General features: G+C 40.1%; 1 protein-coding gene across 2 annotated transcripts in view; it reads left to right on the top strand.

The window, feature by feature from the left end:
* Positions 1-25,885, top strand: part of TRPC6 (transient receptor potential cation channel subfamily C member 6) — a 117,316-nt gene that overhangs the window by 88,429 nt on the left and 3,002 nt on the right. For both annotated transcript variants that reach the window (XM_072729962.1, XM_072729961.1), the window contains exons 4-11: positions 1,387-1,551; positions 7,271-7,487; positions 11,018-11,251; positions 13,039-13,303; positions 14,655-14,850; positions 15,833-16,036; positions 17,921-17,995; positions 25,735-25,818. In XM_072729962.1, coding sequence (XP_072586063.1) covers positions 1,387-1,551; positions 7,271-7,487; positions 11,018-11,251; positions 13,039-13,303; positions 14,655-14,850; positions 15,833-16,036; positions 17,921-17,995; positions 25,735-25,818 — 1,440 coding nt within the window. The remainder of the gene's footprint in view (positions 1-1,386; positions 1,552-7,270; positions 7,488-11,017; positions 11,252-13,038; positions 13,304-14,654; positions 14,851-15,832; positions 16,037-17,920; positions 17,996-25,734; positions 25,819-25,885) is intronic.

Consider the following 25,885-nt stretch of genomic DNA (forward strand, 5'->3'; position numbering starts at 1 on the left):
CATGTCATGCCCTCCATTCTTGATTGCTTTCTTAGATTAGGTATCTTTTAAAAAAAACACAAAAGTTTTTAAAGATAGTTTCTATTAAACTAGTCTATATAAGAAAGAGTCTAATAAAACTTACCATATATGCTTATGGCAAGTTTTCAAGCAGTATAGACATGCCACCTTTCTCTTTCCCCAATTCTTTTTTTTTTTAAGATTTTACTTTTAAGTAATCTGTACACCCAATGTGGGATTGAACTCACAACCTCAAGATCGAGAGTGGCAAGCTCCAGGGACTGAGCCAGCAGAAGCCCCTCTATATTCCCAATTCTTAGTGGAGAATAGTTAAGCACTATTATATTCCTCTCCACAAATTTACATCTTGGATATCTTCACATTTCAGTAAATAAACATCAATCTCATCTTTTCAAAAGCTGTTTGTATATTATTATTTCATTTAATCAGCTTGCTATTTAATAAGAGTGTTTATTATTTTCTTCAGGTTTTCATTAATTCAAAATATTTGCTAAGTTTCCCTTCAAAAAAAGTGTACTGGTGTATATACATGCCACTGGTATACCAGAGGACTTATTTTTTTCTATTCACAATGGGTGTTATTAAATCTTACCATTCAGAATACCATTCAGAAGATAAATATTGTATCATGTTTTAATTATCTTCAAGGTTAACCATCATTAACCATTTGTATTTCTTTTATCTCACCTTTCAATATTTTTAAATCAATTTTTATTTTGCACTGTTGCTTTTTGTATATTAAATAATGTTGCCCCCTGTCATATGTAGTGTTCACTTATAAAAAATAAATATGCTAGAATAAAAATTGGGGAAAATAACAAGTAAAGTTTAATTATAAAGTTTTCTTAATTGAAAGAGTTTATGGCACAAGAATAAAAATGTATCAGTGGAATAGAAGAGGCAGCCTAAGCACAGACCCATATACAAATGGGAGTCAGTGGGTGTAGCATTGTGGGTCAGTGCAGAAAAGGTGGCATGCTTTTTTTAAAAAAGTATTTAAATATCTGGCCAGTAGAGTCTTTACATCACTCTTTCAAGATGGAGAAAAACATATGAGTCCTTGTGCAAAGAACTGATTAATCTTTTTATAATATTAAATTTCAGAAATTTTTCTATGCTTTCAAAGAAAGACCATTAGTAGTCAAGGAAGAGTTTGATAAATGGGAATCTTCAAATTTATATAATACATATTAGAACCTCCTGCCACGTTGCTTGATGCCTGTCAACTAGATGTTTAATGTTTGTCCTGTAATTCAAACAATATTTTTCATGGAAAACCCCAGAACAAAATATTAAAACACAAGAAAGGAGTTTATGAACTTTTCTTTGATCAAGCTATTAAATGTTTTCTCACTTCCCTGCTAGTTTGTAGCTCATCCAAACTGTCAGCAGCAGCTTCTGTCCATATGGTATGAGAACCTGTCTGGCTTACGGCAGCAGACCATGGCGGTGAAGTTTCTTGTGGTCCTCGCAGTGGCGGTCGGATTGCCCTTCCTGGCTCTCATTTACTGGTTCGCTCCATGTAGCAAGGTATGTCTGCAGAGCCCGGACCTGAATAGTGTCCTGGAAGTCTGCAGAGCCATATATCTAGAGCCAGTGAATCAGGGAAAATTCTGTTTCCTAGATGAACATTTCATGGAAGTCACAGTTGGGTTTAAATAATATTATTGTTCTTAGTATTACAAAAATAATATTAATTTGCTATGGGAGATAGACGGGAAAATGGATATTTAACCTGTTATACCACCACTACTGAGCTGAGAAAGAAGACTAGTTACTGTGTTAGTATATTTCCTTTCAATCCCCACTAGAGGCATGTCTTTTCATATATTTTTATAAATTTAATGAGGTCATAGTATGCATTGAACAGATATTTTAAATATAATACTAAAATATAATTTTTTGTCCTTTATTCCTCCTCAGGCAAAGTCCGAGATACTAGTTCTTTTTTGTGTGTATTTATTTTAGCCAATTTGACTAGATAAATCTCAATTTAAATAAAGAACAACCATGTAAATACTAATGTGATGCTCATTTCCGTGAAGAATATTTATTTTAGGGACAAAGAACACTGCGATGGGACAGCAAAGATAGTCTGTCAGCAAAATCCATCTGCTCAGACTTTGGTGGAGATACTATGTTCAAAGGGCCCAGCCTTTCATTAGTGTGACAGCACAAGTCTGAACTGTGTTGACCTGTCACTCTTCACAGGCACAGAATTCTGTCTTGCATTGCCAGCAATCTCATTCTTCATGTTTTTGAAGCCACATTTCGGGACTAAGTCTCAATTCTGAGAGTCAAACTGAAATAACTCTGAAACGATGTGGCTAAAATGTCTGCTGGACCACCCGGGTGCTGTGTACAAACACCAGTCAAATACTTGCTGTTCTTTATGCGGCCAGGACTCATCTTCAAACATTTGTAGCACAAGGATGCAAACACATGAGTCACCATAAGCAACATAGTCTTCTTTTTACTTAGTCACATATTTGATGGGATTTGAAGGGACCTTTCTAAGTGGACTTGGGCCACAGTGGAGCCAGGCTTCCTCATAGAGGGAAAGACATAGTCCCCTGCAGGGTCAATGATGGGAACTGCTGGAAACTCAGGGCTTTTTCCTGAAGGCAAAATCTGTCATCATATGAGTTTTTTTCCCTTAAAATATATAAGGCCCTCATATTGAGCTTCTAGAAGTAAAACAGAAAAGGTAAAAATAGTGAGATTTAGTAGATTTAGAAATTAGTAGTGTTTTTTTTCTAGAAAGTTATAATTTTTCTTTTCTTCTCTTTGTCATAGAAATGACAGATTTCTCATTGAAACAAAAATCCAGAATTATCTTTACTAGCACACAGGTCACATCCACGTGCATAGGTACTCCCTTCCTACCTTACTGCTCCCAAGTCTTCAAAGATTTAGCTGAATTGAGTAGCCAGGGCGGGAGTGTTCTGAATTATCCTGGTTTCCTGATGACTCTGTGATCAAACTGTAGTATCTTTCCAAACTGAATGATTGTCCTTTTCCATATCCAGGGAGTTCAGAAGCATGATGACTTCCAGAGTGCTTGGTGTTTTGACAACACTATTTTTTTTTTTTTTGACAACACTATTTTTGACAGTCCTTAGAGTTTCTTAGATTTTGACTGAATTCTAATTAACCTAATTTCCTTTACTATTTCTTCTTTCCTGGTCATGTTTCTTTCCTTGCATCTGTTTTCCATTCTCGTTTATGAACCCTGAGGCAAATAATTAAATTAAAAGGACACTGTCAAGGTATATTTATTTTTATTTAAAATTAAAAATTTTGTTTTTATTTAGCTTTTGAAGTATGATGATAAAATTGACCTTCACAATTTTTCCCTTAGCAATGAACATAAACACTATTTACAGGTTATAGGGGAATATTGCTTAAAAGCTATATTGATGTTTTTATTTAAAATACTATTTTAAGTGAAAGAGATTATAGGGAAAAGGAGAGAAAATGAGTGGGAAATATCAGAGATGGTGACAGAACATGAGAGACTCCTAACTCTGGGAAATGAACAAGGGGTAGTGGAAGGGGAGGTGGGGGGGATGGGGTGACTGGGTGACGGGCACTGAGGGGGGCACTTGATGGGATGAGCACTGGGTGTTATGCTATATGTTGGCAAATCGAACTTCAGTAAAAAAATATACAAAAAAAGAAAATAAAATACTATTTTAAATACTAGGGGAGTCTGGGTGGCTCCACTGGTTAGGCATATGACTCTGGATTTAAGCTCAGGTCATGATCTCAGGGTTCTAGTTCAAGCCCCTAGCTAGGCTCCATGCTGAGTGTGGAGCCTACTTAAAAAAAAAAAAAACTACTTTGAAAACTAAACAATTTCTGACACATCCATAAGAATTAAGCCAGATCAGATTGCAGGCCTGTATACCTTGACAAAGTCCCTATTTCTGTGTAAAGTTGGTTTTCTTTCCTCAAGTCTGCTTCCTTCTAGCAGAAAGTTTTTTTCTTTACTTGTTTCCTTTGTCCACCATAACCCAAATATGTTTTATGCTCATTACAATAAAAATAGGTCATGCTGTGATTTCAAGCCATTTTAGCTTAAGCTAACTTCAACTTTTAAAAAAAAATTATTTAAATTCAATTTAATTGAATTGATTGAATTTATTCAATTGTGTCAGAGGTAGAGGTCAGTGATTCTTAAGTTGCATGAAGGGCACATGCATGTGCTCTTCGCACATCCCAGTGCTCATCACATGGTGTGCCCTCCCTCTTGGTAATCCCCCAGTCACCCCCTCCCCCACCCCAGAGACCTTCAGTTGGTTTCCTAGAGTTCAGAATCTCTCATGTTTTGTCTCCCTGCTTTCACTGTATTTTATTCTTCCCTCTCTTCCCCTATAATCTTCTCTTTTGTTTCTTAAATTCCATATATTAGTGAAATCATGTGGTATTTGTCTTTCTCTGATTTATTTTGCTTACCATGGAATAATACTCAGCCATCAAAAAGAATGAATTCTTGCCATTTGCAATCATGTGGATGAACTGGAGGGTATTATGCTGAGTGAAATAAGTCAGTCAGAGATTGCTTCCACCTTTCCTGTTCCTATTGGTATTTGGCAGTTAGGTATTTAGTCATCATTAAATACTTGAAAAAAGTATAATATATAATCTCCAAAGCCAAGTATTTCTTTCAACACTTTACGTCAAAAATTTGTCAGGCCCATTAATTATTTACCTTGTTCAATTGGTAAGTCCCCTTATTTACAGTCATTTTTATTATTTTTTAAATTTTTTTAAAGAATTTTATTTATTTATTTATTCATGAGAGACACACACACACACACAGAGGCAGAGACACAGACAGAGGGAGAGGGAGAAGCAGGCTCCATGCAGGGAGCCTGAGGTGGGACTCGATCCCGGCCCTCCAGGATCACACCCCGGGCTTCAGGCGGCACTACACCGCTGGGCCACCGGGGCTGCCCTACGGTCATTTTTTTTTTTTAGAAATTTGTTTATATCCCGGCATACATGGATGACAGATTTTACTAAAATACATAACTCACTGCAATTCCTAAAGTCCACTGAATGGTGCCAAAACCTCCCTTAGTTTAAAGAGGAACACAACTCTCAATAATTTGTAGTAAGACATAGAGGTGTATGGAGGTGCCTGGGTGGTGTGATCAGGTGGGGTTCAGACTCTGTTTTCAGCTCAGGTTGTGATCTTGAGGTCCTGGGTTAGAGCCCCATGCCTGCTCCGTGCTCAGAGGGGAGTCTACTGGAGATCATCTCTCTCTCCGTCTGCCCCTCCTGCTCATGCACTCTCTCAGATAAACAAACAAACAAATAAATCTTTAAAAAAGAGAGAGAGAGGGCAGCCTGTGTGGCTCAGCAGTTTAGCACTGCCTTCTGCCCAGTGCCTGATCCTGGGGACTCGGGATCGAGTCCCAGGTCGGCCTCCTGCATGGAGCCTGCATCTCTGCCTCTCTCTCTGTGTGTCTCTCATGAGTAAATAAATAAAATCTTTAAAAAAGAGAGAGGAGAGACTAGACTAGGATTAATTTCAGCTTTAGCTTCTATGATTTTGAAAAACATAGACGAGTAAGGTTTCTAGGAACAGAGAACTTGATTGCATCCCTTCCATTGTAATGTTAAGCTTTTCTTCAGTATTAAAAGAACCTTTTGGGACCCCTGGGTGGTTCAGGGGTTTAGCGCCTGCCTTCAGCCCAGGGCATGATCCCAGTATCCTGGGATCAAGTCCCACCTCAGGCTCCCTGCATGAAGCCTGTGTCTCTGCTTGTGTGTGTGTGTGTGTGTGTGTGTCTGTGTCTCTCATTAATAAATAAATAAAATCTTAAAGATAAATAAATAAAAGAACCTTTTTTTCCCTCAAAGAAATGACATATCTCTGTACTTTAAGGAGAATAATATGAAATTATTTGTAAACCAAATAGAATCATTAACTCTGAAACAAGAATTCCTGCTTTCAGATTCCAGCTCTACCACTTAAGGAGCTGTGTGACTTTTAGGCTGGTTTCTGGATCTTAGGATCCTCAAATTCTTCATCAGCAACACAGAGTCTTAGGGGCACCTCCCCTTAGACTGTTGTCATGGACATGAGCGAACAGAGTAAAGCACCGAAACTATTACTTGCTGGCTAAGTGTTGATGGGTTATTAATTTACACATTTTCCTGTAATAATAAATTGAATTGAAAATCTGTTAAAAGCAATGAAGCCCCCTTCCAAAAAGAAATCTAATCTGCATATATATGCTGAGTCATTCACTATTTCAGGGGATGTATGGATCCCCTGAGACTCATCCTGGACACACTGTCCCTCTGCCCACCTAAGACTTGTGCATCTCTGATGAAAACTAATCCTGTAGAACAGAAGCAAAAGAGCTTTTATTGTTTCCATATTTCACATGAAGAATATGATTTCCCCATAACTCAGGAAATTTACTCATTGCCATTCAGCTAATGAGAGAATGACTCTGGAACCTGAAGTTACAATGTTGGACTTTAAATCCAGTGTCATTTCAGGATGTTGTTTCCAATACGCTATGGGAACTGCCTGTCGTCCTGTCCTCAGTTGGGGGTTCTGTGTGTGGTGCTCGTGACTCTACTCTGTCAACCTGAACACCAGCACAGCCACATCAGGTGCAGGCAGAGCAAACACGGATCTAGGATCTTTACATGGCAAATGGATTCAGTTCCATATTTTCTTTTTTTTAAGATTTATTTATTTATTTATTCATGAGAGAGAGAGAGAGAGAGGCAGAGACACAGGCAGAGGGAGAAGCAGGCTCCATGCCGGGAGCCTGACACGGGACTCGATCCCGGGACTCCAGGATCGTGCCCTGGGCCAAAGGCAGGTGCTAAACTGCTGAGCCATCCAGGGATCCCCAGTTCCACATTTTCATCTACTAAATTAGTTTGGCTTTTATGATTAGTGATGGCACTATACTTTGCCTTTTGTCATAAAATACTATTTTGTCAATGTTATATAATATTTTAAGAATTTAAGTATCGTTTAACAGAAAAGTTAACTTATTTAATTGTAAGTCCAGAATATCAGCAAGTGTAGATGAGGGATATGACCAAAATTTTAAGACAGCATAAAGAATTATTATTCTTTCATTAGTTATATAAATATACATAATTATCTTGGAGAACACCGGAGTACACAGGTATTTATAACTGTGTATATGTGTGTGTTTTGCAAAGTAGACTAACCAGAGTTAAGATTTTCTTTCGGTGTGTGTTGTGGCAGATGGGGAGGATCATGCGCGGACCCTTCATGAAATTTGTGGCACATGCTGCCTCCTTTACCATTTTTCTGGGACTGCTGGTCATGAATGCAGCTGACAGATTTGAAGGCACCAAACTCCTTCCTAATGAAACCAGCACGGATAACGCAAGACAGCTGTTCAGGATGAAAACATCCTGTTTCTCATGGATGGAGATGCTCATTATATCCTGGGTAATAGGTAAAGACTGAGATTCTGTCCTCATTTTTCTGTGTGTGGCCTGAGCAGTTGGGCTGACTGACCCTGATTCCTTCACGCAACACTTACACAGATGCATCCAGGTGATGTGGTGCACCGCACACCAGGATTTTCCCTCTGTTTCCCCCCCCCCCTTTTTTTTTCTTTTTTCTCCCTGTTTCTTAAGTGTACTTATCTTGGGTTCAGTATCAGGTGCATGGTCTTCTCACACACCACCTGTTTTTTTAAGTTTCCAAGAAAAACCTGGAAGAAAACAGTACAATAGTATTAATCAAATCTGGCTGATGATGAAGTACTGCTATTCATATTTTGGGAGAGCTGAGACTTCTGATTTAAAGGCAACCACATGATTTTATGTTGAAATTTACTGGGAATAGAGCTATTAGTCACTCCTATTTACTGAACAGCTATTACGTGCAGAACTGTTCAAAGCACTTTACAGACATCAAACACACAATCTCTCTGAGTCATAGTTCTGTAATCTGTAGCCTGACTCGAACATGTATTTTACAGTGTTTATCTGAGGACTGAGTAATTTGCTTTAGATCCCCCATATAGTGGGTAAAGCAGAGAACATGCAGGCTGTTTGTCTTCAGAATCAATCATGCACATGGCTTGTCCTTAAATATAATGCAAATGTGAAAGGTATTTCAATGAGATGTTTGCGCATTCACAAACATGAATTCAGTAGCCAGGTGGTGCCTTAGTTAAGGAAGGAGGGCACCTAGGTAAGTGCGCAGAGCCCCTGCAGTAAGGGGAGTTCAGTGTGGTCAAGGTCAGTCAGTACATCCATCACTGACAGATACTTCCACCTTTAGCTGAGGTGCTGTTAGGATCACATGAACATGCACAGAGTAGGCATCTAAGTCTGAGTGAGGTGGAATATAGAAGGGGCAGAGGCCACCTCCCTGGACAGACCTTCCAGCTCAGACTTGGAAATAAGGCAAAGTCCACAGACCTAGAGTTTTGGGGAGAAAGGATGCTAGGAGGCCTGGAAACCCTGCCAGTGGAACTGTGGAGCTGGGATGGCACCTGGCACACTTGAAATGTCTGGAGGTGGCACTGCTCCAGTGCAGGGACCTTGGAGTGTGGATGGGTGGTGGCCACATGGCCCCAGCGGCTTTCAGCATTAGGTACCAGTGTCAGCACATCTTAGCAAGGTCACAGCAGCTGAGAGGTGGTGAGTGCAGAGGCCTAGACCTGACCTCAGCCTCCCTAGCATCTAGGGAAGGGTGGGTGTGAGGGTAGGCCTCCAGGAAAGCCGGTGCTCTGCATGTAGGGAGGGAGCCCATGGGCCCCACCTGGGATTACTGGGTGGTAGCTTCACTTCTCTGACAGTGGAGCAGAGAGACTGTCATGCTCATGCTCAACCCCACCCAGGAGAATGAGAAGCTGAGGAGTAGGTCTGAGCTGTGGTTGGCTTTGAAGCGCCCATGGGATTTCCAGGGGAAGATGTCCAGTAAATACTAGAGCTCATAGCAAAGGGGAGAAACAGGGTGGGGGCTCAGTGTGCAAACTGCATCCTTAGGGTGTAATATACCTTAGATAAAGGAGAGTTTGATTTGTCACTATTTCTTTTCTAAATTTATTTGACATTGACCAGGTACCATAGAATTATAAGAAATAAATTACATTTCACTTTGAGCCTTTGATTTAAACTAAGAATAGTCATTTGGACATTGTCGTAAACTAACTGCTTATGTATGTGTGTTAGTATATATAAAGTACATAACAGTGCTTTGCACATAGGGAATGTTCCATAGATTTCAAATAATTATGATTATTATTAAAGTTTTCACTAAGAGTTCATGTTACTTTTAAGGGCACCTGGTTGGGTTAGTTTGTTAAGTATCCAGCTCAGGTTGTTTTTTTTTTTTTTTTTTTTTAAGATTTTATTTATTTATTTGAGACAGAGAGAGAGCACATGAGCGGGGGGAGGGGTGGAGGGAGAGGGAGAAGCAGAACTCTGCACACCCTCCACATGGGGCTCCATCCTAGGACCCTGGGATCATGACCTGAGCAGAAAGCAAACACTTTATCAACTAAGCCCCCCAGGCACCCTGACATTTTGGTTAACATGTTTAGATTTTATTTTATTTTATTTTATTTTATTTTATTTTATTTTATTTTATTTTACTTTATTTGTTATTTATTCATGACAGAGAGAGAGAGAGAGAGAAAGAGAAAGAGAGAGAGAGAGAGGGAGAGAGAGAGAGAGAGAGGCAGAGATACAGGCAGAGGGAGAAGCAGGCTTCATGCAGGGAACCCAACGTGGGACTGGATCCCCGGTCTCCAGGATCACACCCTGGGCTGGTGTGTGGCACTAAACCTCTGAGCTACCAGGGCTGCCCTGGTTAACATGTTTAAATGTTTATCCATAAATGTTTTCCATGAGCTTTCATCCACATCTTCCAAGAGGCTTGTGCAGAGACAAGATTAAATGCACAACAGTTTTGCTGTGGGGGGTTTAAGGGGGTTTCACATGACCAGACATGAGGAGGTTTCTGAGGCTGCGAGGGCCATCAGGCTGGGATGCAGGTCTGATCCCAAGGGAAGAGGACAGGGAAGGAAGGTGGGAGAGAAGCATCCCAGATCTCCATTTAGCCATCACAGAAGCCCAGTGTCTCCCAAGCATGGGGGCCCCTGGGCACCAGTGGGAAACAGCCCATGGGAAGTATGGCCTCATGCCCATAGTGTCTAGAAGTGATTGCTGAAGCCCAAGGACAATTAAATTTCTGTAGTTGGAGATATGTGAGGTCCATCCTTGTGGCCACTACCCCATAGTCATTAGAATATCATATTAAATGGCTGCAAATACTCCATCGTGGGAGTCCCATCATGGCGTCCATTCTGAGGGTGTGAGTGTGGCTGTATTTGTATGTTCTGATTATTATGAAGAAGGCTAAAATGAACACCTTTTGTTGTTGTTGTTGTTGTTGTTGTTGCTGCTGCTGCTTTAAGCAGGCTCCATGCCCAGTGCATAGCCCAATGCAAGGCCCGAAGTCATAGGCCCTAAGACTGAGACCTGAGCTGAGATCAAGAGCTAAAATCAGCATATCTTACCTGCCCAGGTGCCCCTAAACATCTTTTAAATACCTTATATGTATAGAATCAGTGGATTAAAGACTGTTATTTGATGGGACACCCAGGTGGCTCAGTTGGTTAAGTGTCCAACTCTTGATATCATCTCAGTTCTTATCTCAGGGTTGTGAGTTCAAGCCCCACATTGGGCTCCGTGTTGGGCATGGAGCCTACTGAAGAAATTTTTAAAAAAATAAAGATTGTTGTTTGAGCACTCTTGAGCTTTGTCAATTGCCTTCAGGTGATACACTGATATGGCTGGACTGGGATTTGTGGGGACACAGGAATTATGGTTGGAATGGTGGAATGTAGCCAGACTTTGAAGGATTTTGAATGTCAGGCTGAGACCTTTCAAACTTACTTTGTTTTATTGGAGAACTAAGGCTGGAATGAAATTAAATTGAATCTATTTTAATCCTTTTCTAATGCAGGCATGATATGGGCTGAATGTAAAGAAATTTGGACAGAAGGCCCCAAGGAATATTTATTTGAGTTGTGGAATATGCTTGACTTTGGTATGTTAGCGATCTTTGCAGCATCATTCATTGCAAGATTCATGGCATTTTGGCATGCTTCCAAAGCCCAGCACATCATTGACACAAATGATACTCTAAAGGACTTGACCAAAGTCACATTGGGAGACAATGTGAAATACTACAATTTGGGTAAGTTTATAGTGCACTGTCAATGTAAGTTAATAAAAATGCAGAGTTTTCTGCTAAGAATCAGTAGGAGTTTGATTAGTACTCAGTTTGGAAGCATCTGTGTCTGAAAAAGCATGCTCTCTGCGCCTGCCTTTGTCTTTCTACTGGCTGGAAACCTGTAACTTTCTCTTTTGGACCGGTTGGCAAACCACGATTGGGAATGCCTGTCTTATGTCTTAGATTTATTGTTTTTCTTTGTATCTATTAAAAACACATTTGAGTGGTATACGTTTGAGTACCACTTATGTTTAAGACAGTAAAATCTGTGACAGCAGGGGAAATGCAGGATCCCTGGGTTGCTCCTGATAAGACTCAGTGCTGCTCCCCAGCCAGGCTTTGAACTGGGTGGGAAACCAAACAGAAAGCTGTGAAGGCCAGATTCCTGCTTCTAATGCTGATCAAGTTCATAGTGGACGACCTAGTTCTGAGTCTCTTAGCCAAAGGGCTCCATAATGAGGCAGATGTGTCCCTGGGTTTGTAGACAGTGGTGGACAGGGCAGTCCTCCCCACAGTGGGCATGGCAGCAAGTGCCCGATGGGGTGAGGTACCTTCACGGAGAAGCAGATGAGGAGGATTCTCAGAAGGTGGATAGAGCTGAAACCAGTACACTCAGTTATCACTCTCTCAGGGTAGCTGCTAGGGGAGGCATTCCACCTCCAGGAGGAAGGGGAGTCAGGAGGGAGACAGGTTTTGTGGGTGCTGAGGGGACGTCCCTCCTTGAGGAAACCTGGGGCAGGGAAGACAGATCCCTTTTGAATATTTATTTCAAACATCCTGCTAAGAAATCAGTTAACATCGGACTGACATCTCTGTGGGTTTATTGACGATATCACACAGTGATCTCTTTATTAGTATTTTTAAAAACATCTATTTTAATGTTTAACACTTTTTTAATATACAGAATTTTTAAAAGTCACAGCTATTTATATTTATTTATAGACTCACTATAAACCAGGAAACTGCTTTTACTAGTTTCTTGTATCTGTTCCTCATTTCACTTCCTAACAAGTAAGCAAAAACAAATAAGCAAATATAATCTTATTTTTCCTCTTTCTTACACATTGTTTTGCATTTCTCTTCATAATGGTTTCTTAATTGAGTTTTGATGGCCTAATATAATAATGCCAGGAAAATGAAAAAATGAATACTTGCCACATTTTTATGATTAAAATAGACTTATCTGAGCAACCAATAAAAATTGCTTCTAGTAAGTTGAAACAACTGCAAGTACTTTGCATGCCCTAAATTGCATTTTAGTGTAATTATAAGTTTAAGGGTAAATAATAAATGCTAATTGTATAATGCCAACCAAGTTCTAAACACTGAATATGTTGGCTTATTGACTTTCCAAGTGAAAAAGGGAGGAGTGGTATTATCTCACTTTTAAAGATGAGAAAATAAAATGAAGAGAAGTTAAATAATCTGCCCTAGTTCTTACACACACACACACACGTGTATATGCACACATGTGCACACACAGCAATTTTGCAGATACTGAGTCCCTAGTTTGAACTCTTAACCATTATGCTACATTCTTATGGAAAATTGCCAGCAAACCAGGAGGGTCCTGGTTCTTAATACATTCAGAAGCTTCCATATGCCTGGTCCTTAAAGAAGCCCTTGAATATCACAGATTTCCAACAGACATTTGATTGTTAATGTGATTATATTTCTTTTGCAGAAAAGAAGTTACCTCAGTAAACAACTTAGAGACATTCATGGTAACTCTTGTCTTTCCTCTTTCCTAGCCAGGATCAAGTGGGACCCCTCTGATCCTCAGATAATATCTGAAGGTCTTTATGCAATTGCTGTAGTTCTGAGTTTCTCAAGAATAGCTTATATTTTACCAGCCAATGAAAGTTTTGGGCCTCTGCAGATATCACTCGGGAGAACAGTGAAGGATATCTTCAAGTTCATGGTCATATTCATCATGGTCTTTGTGGCCTTCATGATTGGAATGTTCAACCTCTACTCCTACTACATTGGTGCAAAGCAGAATGAAGCTTTCACAACGTATGTGATCTCAGATGATCTGATGGTGGAGATTGCAGATTAAATAAATGTTAGCTTAACAGTGTTCATCTGTGTCCATGGGCTGGATAATGTTTTGGCAAAGACTTCATCTCCAGTTTCTCTTTAGCAGAATGAGAGGATTTTTAAATGAATTGGGAGAACTTGAAAACATAGGCACCTCCTGATATAAAGTAATAATAGCTAACATTTTTAGCACCAGTTATTCTGGTAAAATACCTCACTCACATCATTTTATTATCTCTCTTACACAAAAAGAAGAAACTGAAGTTCAAAAAACTTAAACAACTTGCTGGATGTTGCATAGCAGCTAGTGTTACAGAAAAGCTGTGCCATGAGCCCTGGTCCTGGACTCCAGCCTCTCTTCTGCTTGTTAGGACTCCTGGGGCTTTGGTCCAGTTCGTCAGATCTTATCATTGAGAAGATCTAGGTTTTAAGTAGTGACAAGTGTTTTGACTTAGGTTTTCCATAGACACAAGTGTTTTTTTATGTAGTATGTTTAGAATAGATCACTCAAATTTAGGTTGTCCACCTTACAATGAGAAACATTAACTGAAGCATAAACTACGTTAACCAGTCTCATAAAGTGCAGTTTATCAAAGAAATGAAACCAGCTCAGTTAAGCAGAGGGGCTTAGCTTTGGTCAATAATTATGCATAAAGCATTGAAATTCTTACCCAAGACTTGTCAGTGATTTTGATAATAGTGTCTATGTGTATAATTGTCATATTTTCCTTAAGACACACACTATTATTATTTATTTATTGGATACAAGAAGAAGTATAGATGAGCAGAAAGCCTAAAAGGACTCTAACAAATTGTGTTTTTTTTTTAAGATTTTATTTATTTATTCATGAGAGACATAGAGAGACAGAGACACAGACAGAGGGAGAGGCAGGCTCCCTGTGGGGAGCCCGATGCAGAACTCAATCCCAGCACCCCAGGATCACGCCCAGTCGAAGGCAGATGCTCAACCACTGAGCCACCCAGGCGTCCCACAAATTGTGTTATTTTTATTAAATAATACACTTAACATTTCCATTGCCAAGGCTATGGATTATGAAAATGTTGCTACCTGTGGTTATCAAGTTGTTGATAGCATTTATTAAGTGCTTATTATGTGCCAGATACTGAGCTTAGTGCTTCATCCCTGCAACCATCCAGGAAATAAAACTTACTGTACCCATTTTACAGAAAATAGGTTTAGAAAAGTAAAGAATTTTCTCATGAATATCTAGTTATTTGCAAAGATACTAAATCAACTTAATTCTATTATGGGATGATAGTCATTTATACACTTCATTATTTACTTTCTCTCTTTATTTTCTCCCAGAGTTGAAGAGAGTTTTAAGACACTGTTCTGGGCTATATTTGGACTTTCTGAAGTGAAATCAGTGGTCATCAACTATAATCACAAGTTCATTGAAAACATCGGTTATGTTCTTTATGGAGTCTATAATGTCACAATGGTCATTGTTTTGCTAAATATGCTGATTGCAATGATCAACAATTCATTCCAGGAAATTGAGGTATGATTTCTGTACATTTGTGTACTCGTGATGACATGAACAGTTGTGTACTCCATGATGACACATGCAGTTGTGTACTCCATTATGATGTGAACATGTGTGTACTCCTTGATGACACGTATAGTTATGTACTCCATGACGAGGTGCACATGTGTACTCCATGATGTGTACACTTGTGTACTCCATGATGACATGGACAGTTGTGTACTCTATAATGACACATACATTTGTATACTCCATGACAAAATGTACGTGTGTGTACTCCATTACGACATGCTTTACCTTATTCTGGGCATCAGCTCAGCAATGCTGGTGAAAGTACAGGCTGCTTTTCCTCCTTTGTTCTTTGCCTGTTTTATATACTTGTCTGGCCAGTAATCTAGAAAATTTTCACTCTTTGTTTCCAAATGCAACATTGATGGGTGTAGGGGGATAGTTAAGTCAGAAGGAGGAAATATGTTATCTGATTCATTATTGGTTTTTTTTTTAAAAGAAAACTTAGAAATACTATGTCAGCTTGAATTTCTATTTTATTTTTAAAAATTATTGCTTACAAATACCACTAGTCTCCAAATCTTTTTGGTAGTGATGTTTAAAGTTGACCCTCTCTCAAATTTAGAGAGAATAAGTGTTTATTCCAGAAATTTCAGAGGGTGTCCCAAATTAAGTTATGATCTCTTGCAGAACAAAAGAGTGAATAATTGTATGGTGTTTTTTTAGAATGTAGAAAAATACATTTATATCTTTCAGTGTCTTTGTAAACATATGCACATTTTGAGCTCTGTAGTTCTGCAAGCCTGATAAAAATTTCAGACAGCTTTTGGAAGGAGTGTCTGAGTAGAGCCTTAACATTTAAAAAAAATCTTGGACTGGTCTTTGTGGTCTGAGAGTGTTTGCAGGCACCTAGCTACGCAATATTAGAAGAATCCCAGTAATTCTGTTTATGCATCTCTTTGCTAAACTGTCATGTGTATTTGTATAGGATGATGCTGATGTAGAATGGAAATTTGCAAGGGCCAAACTTTGGTTTTCCTACTTTGAGGAGGGAAGAACTCTACCTGTTCCTTTCAACCTGGTGCCGAGTCCAAAGTCCCTGTTCTATCTCTTACTGAGACTTAAAAAATGGATTTCTGAGATGTTCCAGGGCCATAAGAAAGGTTTCCAGGAGGATGCAGAGATGAACAAGGTAATATGACTTGATAACTTAAAATTATATTTTTAAACACTATGATCATTAAAACCACACATCCCTTTAGAAAGAAGTGGTCCATGGTGACATGTCCCATTGTTCCCAGATCAGCATGGTCCTTTGGCTTGTGTCTGTTTAACAGGAGCACACTGGATATTTCTTACTTAAAAGAATATAGGAAAAATCCATGAAATGTAACTATAATAGTGTATTACATTATCTGTAAGGGGCCCCATTTTTGCTGTTGAAGCTACTACATGCCCCTACGTTACCTTCGATTCTCACTGCAGGATAAAGCATCAGTAGCTGATTATGACTTGGGGGAATTTGACAGACTCTTAACTTCTACAGTGGAAACTTCAGAAATCAATTACTTGCATGTAATATGGAAGACAAGGCTTGGCACTGAGTCATTCAAGAAAGAAAGATCTAAGGGTATCAACTGGAAACAATTATCCTATGAGGCAATGCGATCTCAAGAAGCCCTAGAAGAAACACAACGTGTAGATGAGGGGTAGCAGTCCATTCATAAATGTTTGGGGCACATGTGGGATGTTGTGTAGAACTGTGTACGGGGTGGGGGCAGTGACTCTGCTGAAGCAGTACTCTCCATCTGGGGGAGCACTGAGAGACAGATTCCTTCAGACAGAGGGGCCAGCATGGGGGACAGGTCTGGATAAGGTGTCATGGGATGGGGAATGGGAGGAACTGGCTGTTCCATCCAAAGAAGGAGGATTGAAGGGGAACAAGATGAGTATCTTTAGAACTCCTTATTTTGACTATGATATGTATACTTGTGTTTTTGTCTCTTCAAAAACAAGAAGAGAGGCAATGGGCAAAAGTTGCAAATAGTTCAATTTTAGTTCAGTGTAAAAACAAACTTATCATAATAAGATCTGTCCAACAGAGTGGGCTGTCTTGTGAAGTAGTAAGTTCCCCATCATTGCAAACAATCAGTAAATGTTGGATGACCAATATTAGGAGTTTATAGAAGATCATCCTACAGTGAGTGGGCAGTTGAGGCAAATGATTATAACATCTTGCAGTTCTAAGATTCTATCACTGAGAGAAAAGAGAAACATTCTAATTTCTGCTGTTTGCCATTGACCTGTTGGGATTCTCAAGTAAATAATAAGCTTTCTGAGCTTTAGTTTCTCCAGCTGTGCTGTGGTAATATATATCAACATCATAAAGATAAAAATCAAATAAATATGTAACAGGACTTTGAGGATTATAAAGCCTTCTTTACATGTAGTTATATTATTTATGTGAAATTTTTGGAGAAATACACCATTTACTGCATTCTTCCAGTGTTTTAACTTCTAAAATTCAGTGAGTTGATGTCAGGAATTTCTCTCATTTTACTTTAAGTGTGGAGTTTACAGGTCTAATCAGGACTGCAACCTGAGGGCCCCTCGGGGGCTCAGTCGATTGAGCATCCAACTCTTGGTGTCCGCTCAATTCATGGTCTAGGGGTCATGAGATTGAGCACGGGGGCAGGCTCTGCACTCAATGGGGAGTCTGCTTGAGATTCTCCTTCTCCCTCTCCCTCTGCCCCTCCTCTCTCTCACACAAATAAATAAATACATCTTTTAAAAAAGAACTGCAAAAAAAATTTAAAAATAAAAAAATAAAAATAAATAAATAAAAACTGCAACCTGCGAGCATTCATTGTCCAGATGAAATTTCTAAGTGCTTACCACTGGGAAGAACCCAGTAAGCACATGTTTCTCTTCTTGAAACTTGCTATAGAATTAGACCAGGTGGCTTTTAAAATACAAAATAAAGAATGACATTGTTTTTGTAATTCAAAATGTAGAATTAGCAATTATATTTTTACTATTTTTATTTTTATTAATTATTTTTTTCTATTTTTAAAAGAGAAATGAAGAAAATAAATTTGGAATTTTGGGAAGTCATGAAGACCTTTCAAACTTACCACTTGACAAAAAACAGGTAAGATCATACCTGAAAATATGATGTCATGCATGTGACCAGGCTGATATGTTCAGAGAAAAGGATAGGTGTTCAGAAGCAACTTCAAGAAATAGATAATAGACGTGTGAAAAAAAGTTAACTATTTTAATAATGCCTCAAAGAATCTGTCATGGAGAGGTGAAAATAATCAGCAAAAAGAATTACATATATATATATATATATATATATATATATATATATATATTTAAGACAGAGAGTAACCATATATTTTGGGGTACTTACGGGTGATGAAAAATAAGGATAGTGACGTGAAGAAGGAAGCATAGAAAAGATGGCGGAAGTCATCAGGGAGCCAGTGGGAACTGGCTGGCGTCCCTGCAGTGGGGCAGGTGGCAGGATGCAGCCCTAGCGGCAATGATAGAAACTCAGTGGCCCCTTGCAGTCAGTGGACTCCTGAGCCCTGCAAGTACATCAGCTCCTACCGAATGGCAGACTTCCCTACCATGAGGAAATTTGCTTCCTTCTCCTAGGGTGCACATAGTAGGGGTGCAATATGCACTTGTTACCAAGGGATATTAGAGATGACATCGTTAGAAGATGGGCCAGGTAGCAGGTAGGACTTGAATTCAGTTGCACATAATTAAAAAAAGAATCATGGTGGCTTAAATAAGATGATTGTGTGTCCCTCTCCTTGAATGCTTCAGAATTAAGCCACATAGGACTGTTGATAGCATGGCGCCTCTGATTCCCTGGATGTTTTTGCTGTAGTCAGAGGCGAGATGACGGCCTCCCCCTCTGCCCATCACCGTGGCTTCTCAGATGATGAACGGAGGCATTTCTTTCCTTGCTGGCTAAAGCAGCCTGGGCCCTTGGAAGTGCCTCCCAGTTCCTTTGTGGTTGCTCCTTAGCCAGACTTGCAAATGCCTGGGAGGGGCGGGGAGGCCATTTAGCTTTGTTTTTAAGCTAAGTACTTGCCCCCCTCGGCAGAATAAGAATTCTAGGAAGTAGGGATCAGGATTGATCTTAGTCCTCCTCGGAAGATTGGGGCCCAGTAGCAGTAATTCATGGTGCTTCCCTGACCCTCACTTCCCTTGTCTATAAACTAGGCATGGCCAGTTGTCAACCCATCACGCACCACTGCTGGGAGGATATGGTGACGCTTTGTGAATGGCAGACATACTTGTGCCACACGTGTGGTACATGCATGAGAATAAATCATCTGACAAATAGGAAAATTCAAGGGAATTTAAATGCTTTTTTTCCCTTTATGATAGAAGCTATAGTATCTCGGAAATCAAATAACCCTATTTTCTTTGTAATTTCTTCAAAAATGTAGAAAATTAAAATTTATTTTAATATCTGAAAAATACATTTTTAACAGATTTATTTATTTTAGAGAGAGAGAGAGAGCACATGTGTGGAGACAGGCAGGAAGGGCAGTGGGGAGAGAGAAAATCCAAGGAGATCCTACTGGCACTAAGCGCAGAGCCCAACACGGGGCTTGATCCCATGACCCTGAGATCCCAACACAACCCCAATATCCCAATATGGCCCAGAGACTACAACCCAAGCCAACACAAAGAGTCGGTCGCTCACCCAAGTGAGCTACCCAGGCACCATGTAATTTATATCTTTTAAAGGAGGCTTGGATCACTTCACATTTTCCAATAGAACATATTTTAATCCTGGATTAAAATAAACTCTTTTATTATTTTTTTTATTGGAGTTCAGTTTGCCAACATATAGCATAACACTCAGTGTTCATCCTGTCAAGTGCCCCCCTCAGTGCCCGTCATCCAGTCATCCTAATCCCCCGCCCACCTCCCTTTCCACCACCCCTTGTTCGTTTCCTGGAGTTAGGAGTCTCATTTCTGTCACCCTCTCTGATATTTAAGAGCATTCCTGACCTGTAGTATCTGGCCCTAGTTGTGAATCAATAACAAGTCAATTCTAGTATCAGTCTCATTGTCCAGAGACTCTTTGGTGTATTTGTGTGTCTTGGCTCTTGTGGTAATGGGCTGCTCACACCTTCTGTCAGGGTGTGTGATGAGCCGACCACCTCCAGCACCCAGGGCCCAAGGCTGCCCACCCTGGCCACACTCTAGGTCCCAGGCCTTTCTGGCCAGTGCATGACCCTCCCTGGGGCCACATCGGTACCACTGTTTCCTGTTGGCTTGGCTGGTTCTCAGTCTTGCTCTCCCCTCTGTCGCAGGTGAGCTGAGCCTCAGGGTCTGGAAGCGTCTTCTGCTTCCCCTGCTCCTATTCCCCATTATCTTCCAGAGGCATGATTCTGGATACATCTCATACTTCTAACTGTCTTGGCGTTTGGTTCCTAGAAGACCAAAGTAACACAACTATCCTCTTTACTTTGCTTGGCCCCGTAAGCCTGTGATGAACAAAACTTGGGGCACGTGCCAGACACGTATTCCTGGGAGAATGCTTTTTAAAGCAACTGTTTATATTTCGAATCATTTTTGCCTATTGTGGACTCCCACTGGAAATGTGTGGCTCTGACAGGTACCAAGGAAAGTTATGCGCCCTTACCCAACGTGGGTAGCTTTTGCTTTCTTTTTCATAAAGTCTAAAACAATTAAGTTTCCATTTCATTTGGATCTTCTCTCTGACCCCTTGAGGATCATCACAGTGGTCAGTTTGCACCAGCACTGTCTTCACAGGTTCTCCAGATGCACCATGGAAACCAGTAGGGTGAGCCAAATTAAAATACATATTGAAGCAAAGTAAGCAGACCTGCTTATTATCTTTGATTATATTCTGCAGCTCTGAAGATCCATGAATTCAGTGGTTGCTAGCATTCACTTTTCAGGTACAGTCTGAAAGGATAGTATAGTTAAAGTCAGTTCTCTGTCATAACACGTGACTTGTTTAAACCTGAAAGTGCCAAATAACTGCTCTCTGCAAGCTCCAGGAAAGACTACTTTCTTGGAAAGTGGTCAGCTTCAGAGCCAGCTTGTGCCCCCTCCACAGTAGGCCGACGTGGAGCACAGATGTGTTATTTTAGCATTTTCTGTCTATTCTACACTGGGTTGAGTGGGATGTGGAGATTTTTTTTCAATTAGTTGTTTATCTAGGAACTGTGTCCTTTAGCCTGAATTAGTTTGGAGGCTATCTTTTCAATCATCTAATGAAATAATTATATAACATAACAGTTCCAGATCATCAGTATCACCAGGGCCAGTTCTCCAGTTGATTTTGTACACGTTCTCAATCCTCTCCTTCAGGTATATTGAGTTAAAATCCCTGGCAGTGGAGCTGGGAAACGTATATTCTAATAAGATCTTAAGCAATTTCTAATGCTCGTCTGGGTGTGGGAATATTTCATTCCCTGAATGACTTTGTCATGGACACATCAGTAAGCAGAAATATTCAGCAGAGCATCTCTAGAAAAGGTAGACTAGATTAAAATGCAACAAGGCCTGAACCCACATAGTAGGTGTTAGATACTCATCCTTCTATACAATAGTGATGACTGCTACACATGTGGAGTGTCGTCTGTATACATACCAGGATCTGGATTCTACACACCTTATCTCTTCAACTGTCACATTACCTCTGAGAGGGAGGGAATGTTATTTCTTCTATTTTATGCATTAGAAACTGGAGGATATAGAGCTGAAGTAATGGCCCCAAATCTCATTTCAGACAAATGACAGAGTCAGATCTACTTGATTCCAAAGCAAGAGCTTTATAAGCACTGTACCACATGGTTGTCTCTTGTCTGCATCCCTGCTGACAGCACATAGGTGTCTATACCGTTTTAGCTCAGGGCTTTGTTCCCAGCCTTAGGCTAAATGCTAATACCAAGCTAATTACTAGGAAATGAGCAAGAGAAAACATGAAGAAGGCAGGAAATGTGGTATAAAAGCAAAAGATAGGCAACCATTCCTTCAGAGTGTGTCTCTCACACATACATGGAGTGTGTCTGCATATTAGGAGCAGAGCTTCCACCCACAAGCTCTCCATCCCCACTCCTGTTGGATCTTCCATGTCAGTACCATCTGCAGAAACCCAAATCCCTGAGGTGTAAATGCTATTCCTATCACCTCTAGAGTCCCCTTTGACTTTCCAGGCTTCTTTAGTGGGTGTGGATGGCAGCAGATCTACATTAGCCTTTCCCGTCACCAGGTGGTAAGAGGGCTCCTTTGCAGCACTGAGTTTCCCCTATACCATTTCTTTCATATAATTGTTTAACATGTATTTGTTAAATACTGACTACATATTAGAAACTGATTAGAATTTTTTGTTATGCTTGCATCCAGATCATATTTCAAGTTTAGAGAAGAATTAGTCACATAAAAGTGATCCAAATGAATTTATAACTGTTTAGTCATAGACCATTTAACTATACCGGTGGTTCCCAGCCAGGGGTGCTCTTGATTCCCCCACTCCCAGTACCTCAGGGTACAGCTGTGATTCCTGGAGACATTCTGGCTGTCGCCACCAGAGAGGGAGCTGTTTTTGGCATCTTATAGGCAGAGGCTGTGCAGAGCCTCTGAGGCAGAGCATCTCATAGGGATGCTGCTTACCATTCTACCATGCACAGGATGCCCCCACAATAAAGAATATAAAGAATTATCTAGCCCAAAGTTCAAAAATGTTGCAGTTGAGAGACTCTGGACCATATACATGGGGTGCACACAGTGGTGGGGGTGTCATGTGTTGTGCCAGAACTGTACGAACACCCAGTAGCTGTGGTTATTGACACTCAACATCTGTACTCTGGAACATCTACACTCATACACATTCTCAGATGAACAGAGTACCACTTTCTGGCATTCCTGCCACTGTTACTTCTTCTATGCCACCCAGTGTAGGGCATCTGCCTCATGCCTTAAATTCATTCTTCTTGTTTCACTTGTATCTTTACCATTTAGTTGAGCTGCCAACAACTGGTTTATCAACCTAGACTGCACATGTCTCGTATAGCAAGGTGTCTAGAAAGCAAGTGAACCCCATCAGTGACTCCAAAGTACTTCTTCCTTCATTTCATCAACCAGTGCTTTCTGAGCACCTGTCAAGGGTCAGGCTGGCTCTAGTGACACCAAGATGAGGCCAACAAAATCCCTCCTTCCATCAGAGCCCAGGAGGATATAGACAGTAAACACATAACCAAGCCAGTGAATAAAATAATTGTCAATTGTGAAACATTAGAAAGTATACAAGAGGCCTAGCTTGTACGGGATCTATTTTTCATGGAATGAGTAGGAAAGGGCTTATTGAGGAGCTTAGGTTTTCAGCTAAAACTCAAAGGGTTAGGCAGAGTAAACACTCAGCCAGAGGCAAAGGCTGTTTCAGGGAGTAGAATAACAAACACAGACTTAAATCAGAAAAAGAGGAAATGAAAGAAGGCCTTGTGATGTTAATATAATATCCAAAAAAATCCCAAAAGGATGATCTCCACAGGTGTGTGGTGTTGTGAGCTGCCTTGCCGATGATTGGCATATCAAGCATGAAGGCCCACAAATTCATCTTCAAAAAAATCTCAAAGAAACATAAGTTTTCACTTTCCTCCTTCCATGAACACCTTTTGGACATACTAGTGGCCTCTAATGACAGAAGGGATTATTTCAATCATGAGGCTGACAGTTCATGAATAGATAGCAAATGAATCAAAGGCATGAGGCCAAGGACTCCCTTTTCTTTTCTTTTTATTTATTTATTTATTTATTTATTTATTTATGATAGTCACAGAGAGAGAGAGAGAGGCAGAGACACAGGTGGAGGGAGAAGCAGGCTCCATGCACCGGGAGCCTGATGTGGGATTCGATCCCGGGTCTCCAGGATCGCGCCCTGGGCCAAAGGCAGGCGCCAAACCGCTGCGCCACCCAGGGATCCCAGGACTCCCTTTTCTGCTATGAATCTATCCTCACCCTCCGTGCTCTATCATAACACATGGGGGATGAAAGTGAGCTTGAATCTAGTCATCACATGTAATGAAGCCCTTATGGCACAAATCCTGGTCAAAGCCAGGAAAATTATACTGCCATAAAAATAAAGGAATAACTACATTCTAAAAAAATAAATATTAAAACTTACATTATTAAAGATATCATTGAAGTTTGCGTTTGTCTCACAGATTAATATATTAGGACTTGAAGGAGCACAGGTGTCTCCTGGGCCTCCCTTCATAGTCTGAGTGCAGAAGGTTCTGGCATCTCCCCCACTGCTGCACAGCAGCCCGTGGCAGAGCCAGAAAGTTCCGTCTTCACATTCTGTCAAGAGCTCTTTTGAAGAATCCAAGCTGCCTCTCTTTGGTTAATTTTGTCAATAGTATACTTTTCTCTTAATGTTTTCCAAAGTTAATATAAAGTAAAAGAATGTGGATATTTTGCTGACACTATTAGGTCTGAAGAAAAGCAGAAATAGCTACTGGAAAGGCGTGCTATCTACATAGTGTTTTGAAAATTGCATATTGTGTTTTATGGGCCTTACCAGCCTTACTGTATTTTCCCTGTTATAATAACTTGGCTGGATTGTACCTGTTTTATTCTTCATTGAATACCCAGAATCTGTAGCACAGCACCGCATACAGAGGACCCTCAGTCCATACGCACTTGTTCAATGGATGAATGTGTGACTAGCTGTTTTATTTATTTTTTTTCTTACTTAACAAATTTATTTTTTTATTGGTGTTCAGTTTGCCAACATTTAGAATAACAGCCAGTGCTCATCCCGTCAAGTGCCCGTCGCCCAGTCACCCCCACCCCCCACCCACCTCCCCTTCCACCACCCCTAGTTCGTTTCCCAGAGTTAGGAGTCTTTCATGTTCTGTCTCCCTTTCTGATATTTCCCACTCATTTTTTCTCCTTTCCCTTTTATTCCCTTTCTGACTAGCTGTTTTAGTTTAGCATGTGGCCACGTAAAGCATCAAAGCATTGAAGTTAAGGATTTTCATTCTCAATGAACTTTACTTAGAGCAGCTTAGATATCATTGGGAAATATAAATCATGGCTGTCTCTGAAGATGGTCCTGAAATTTCTTGTCCGCTGGAAAACAGTTGTGCTCTGACAGACAGACAAAAAACCAAGCAAATTGGAGCTGCTGTGTTTTGCTCAAGTTTTCTTACTTCTTTTTAAAACCATTTTTTTTCTTTTTAGAAAATGCCATTAAGAGTTTTTAAATCATTCTCTTAGCATGTTAATATGGTACGTTACAACCTTTTTTACTGATTGCTTTAGATCTTTGTTATTTGCCTGTTCAAGCAATATATTTTTTGAAAAGTACTGCCCAAATATGATAGTATACAGATTCTAAAATCCAAATACATTAATTAATTGTTTCTTGGCACCTGACCTCTGTCCCACAACCAAGTCTTATGCTGGTGTTCCTCCGGGACCCCCATCACACCCTCCTGCAGGTGTGGATGCTGTGGTCATTTATACTGGCCTCCTAAGATTAGTGGACTTCTGAGATCTCCACCATTACTCTCCCAACTTGTTTGCCTTTCCCTCCATTGGAGACTTACCTGGGGGCAGAATAAAGCATGACTCTCATGACATGAAGTCTCATCTCATGAAGTCTCAGCCATGAAGTCTGTGAGCTCCTCAGAGAAGCCTAATTAGCTGTTGAGTGGCTGAGCACACAACATAAGCTCCTATGATTTATCTTGGAAGACAGACTGCCAAGCAAATTAAATTAAAATGTACATATGTAATGAATAAATTACTATATATAACTAATAAATCTCCTCACATTATTTAAAAGAAAAAGAGGAATTTCTAATTCTTTTCAAATTACAGCTTGGGCATAGTAAACAATCAAGTGTAAGGAGCTCAGAAGACTTCCAGTTAAACAGTTTCAATAATCCTCCAAGACAATATCAGGTAAGCATGTTTTTTTTTAAAGAACTAAGGCTAGTTATTTGTAGTATTTGAAATCCCTAACCATGTG

Source organism: Vulpes vulpes, chromosome 12 (assembly GCF_048418805.1).
Source record: "Vulpes vulpes isolate BD-2025 chromosome 12, VulVul3, whole genome shotgun sequence".
NCBI lineage: Eukaryota > Metazoa > Chordata > Mammalia > Carnivora > Canidae > Vulpes > Vulpes vulpes.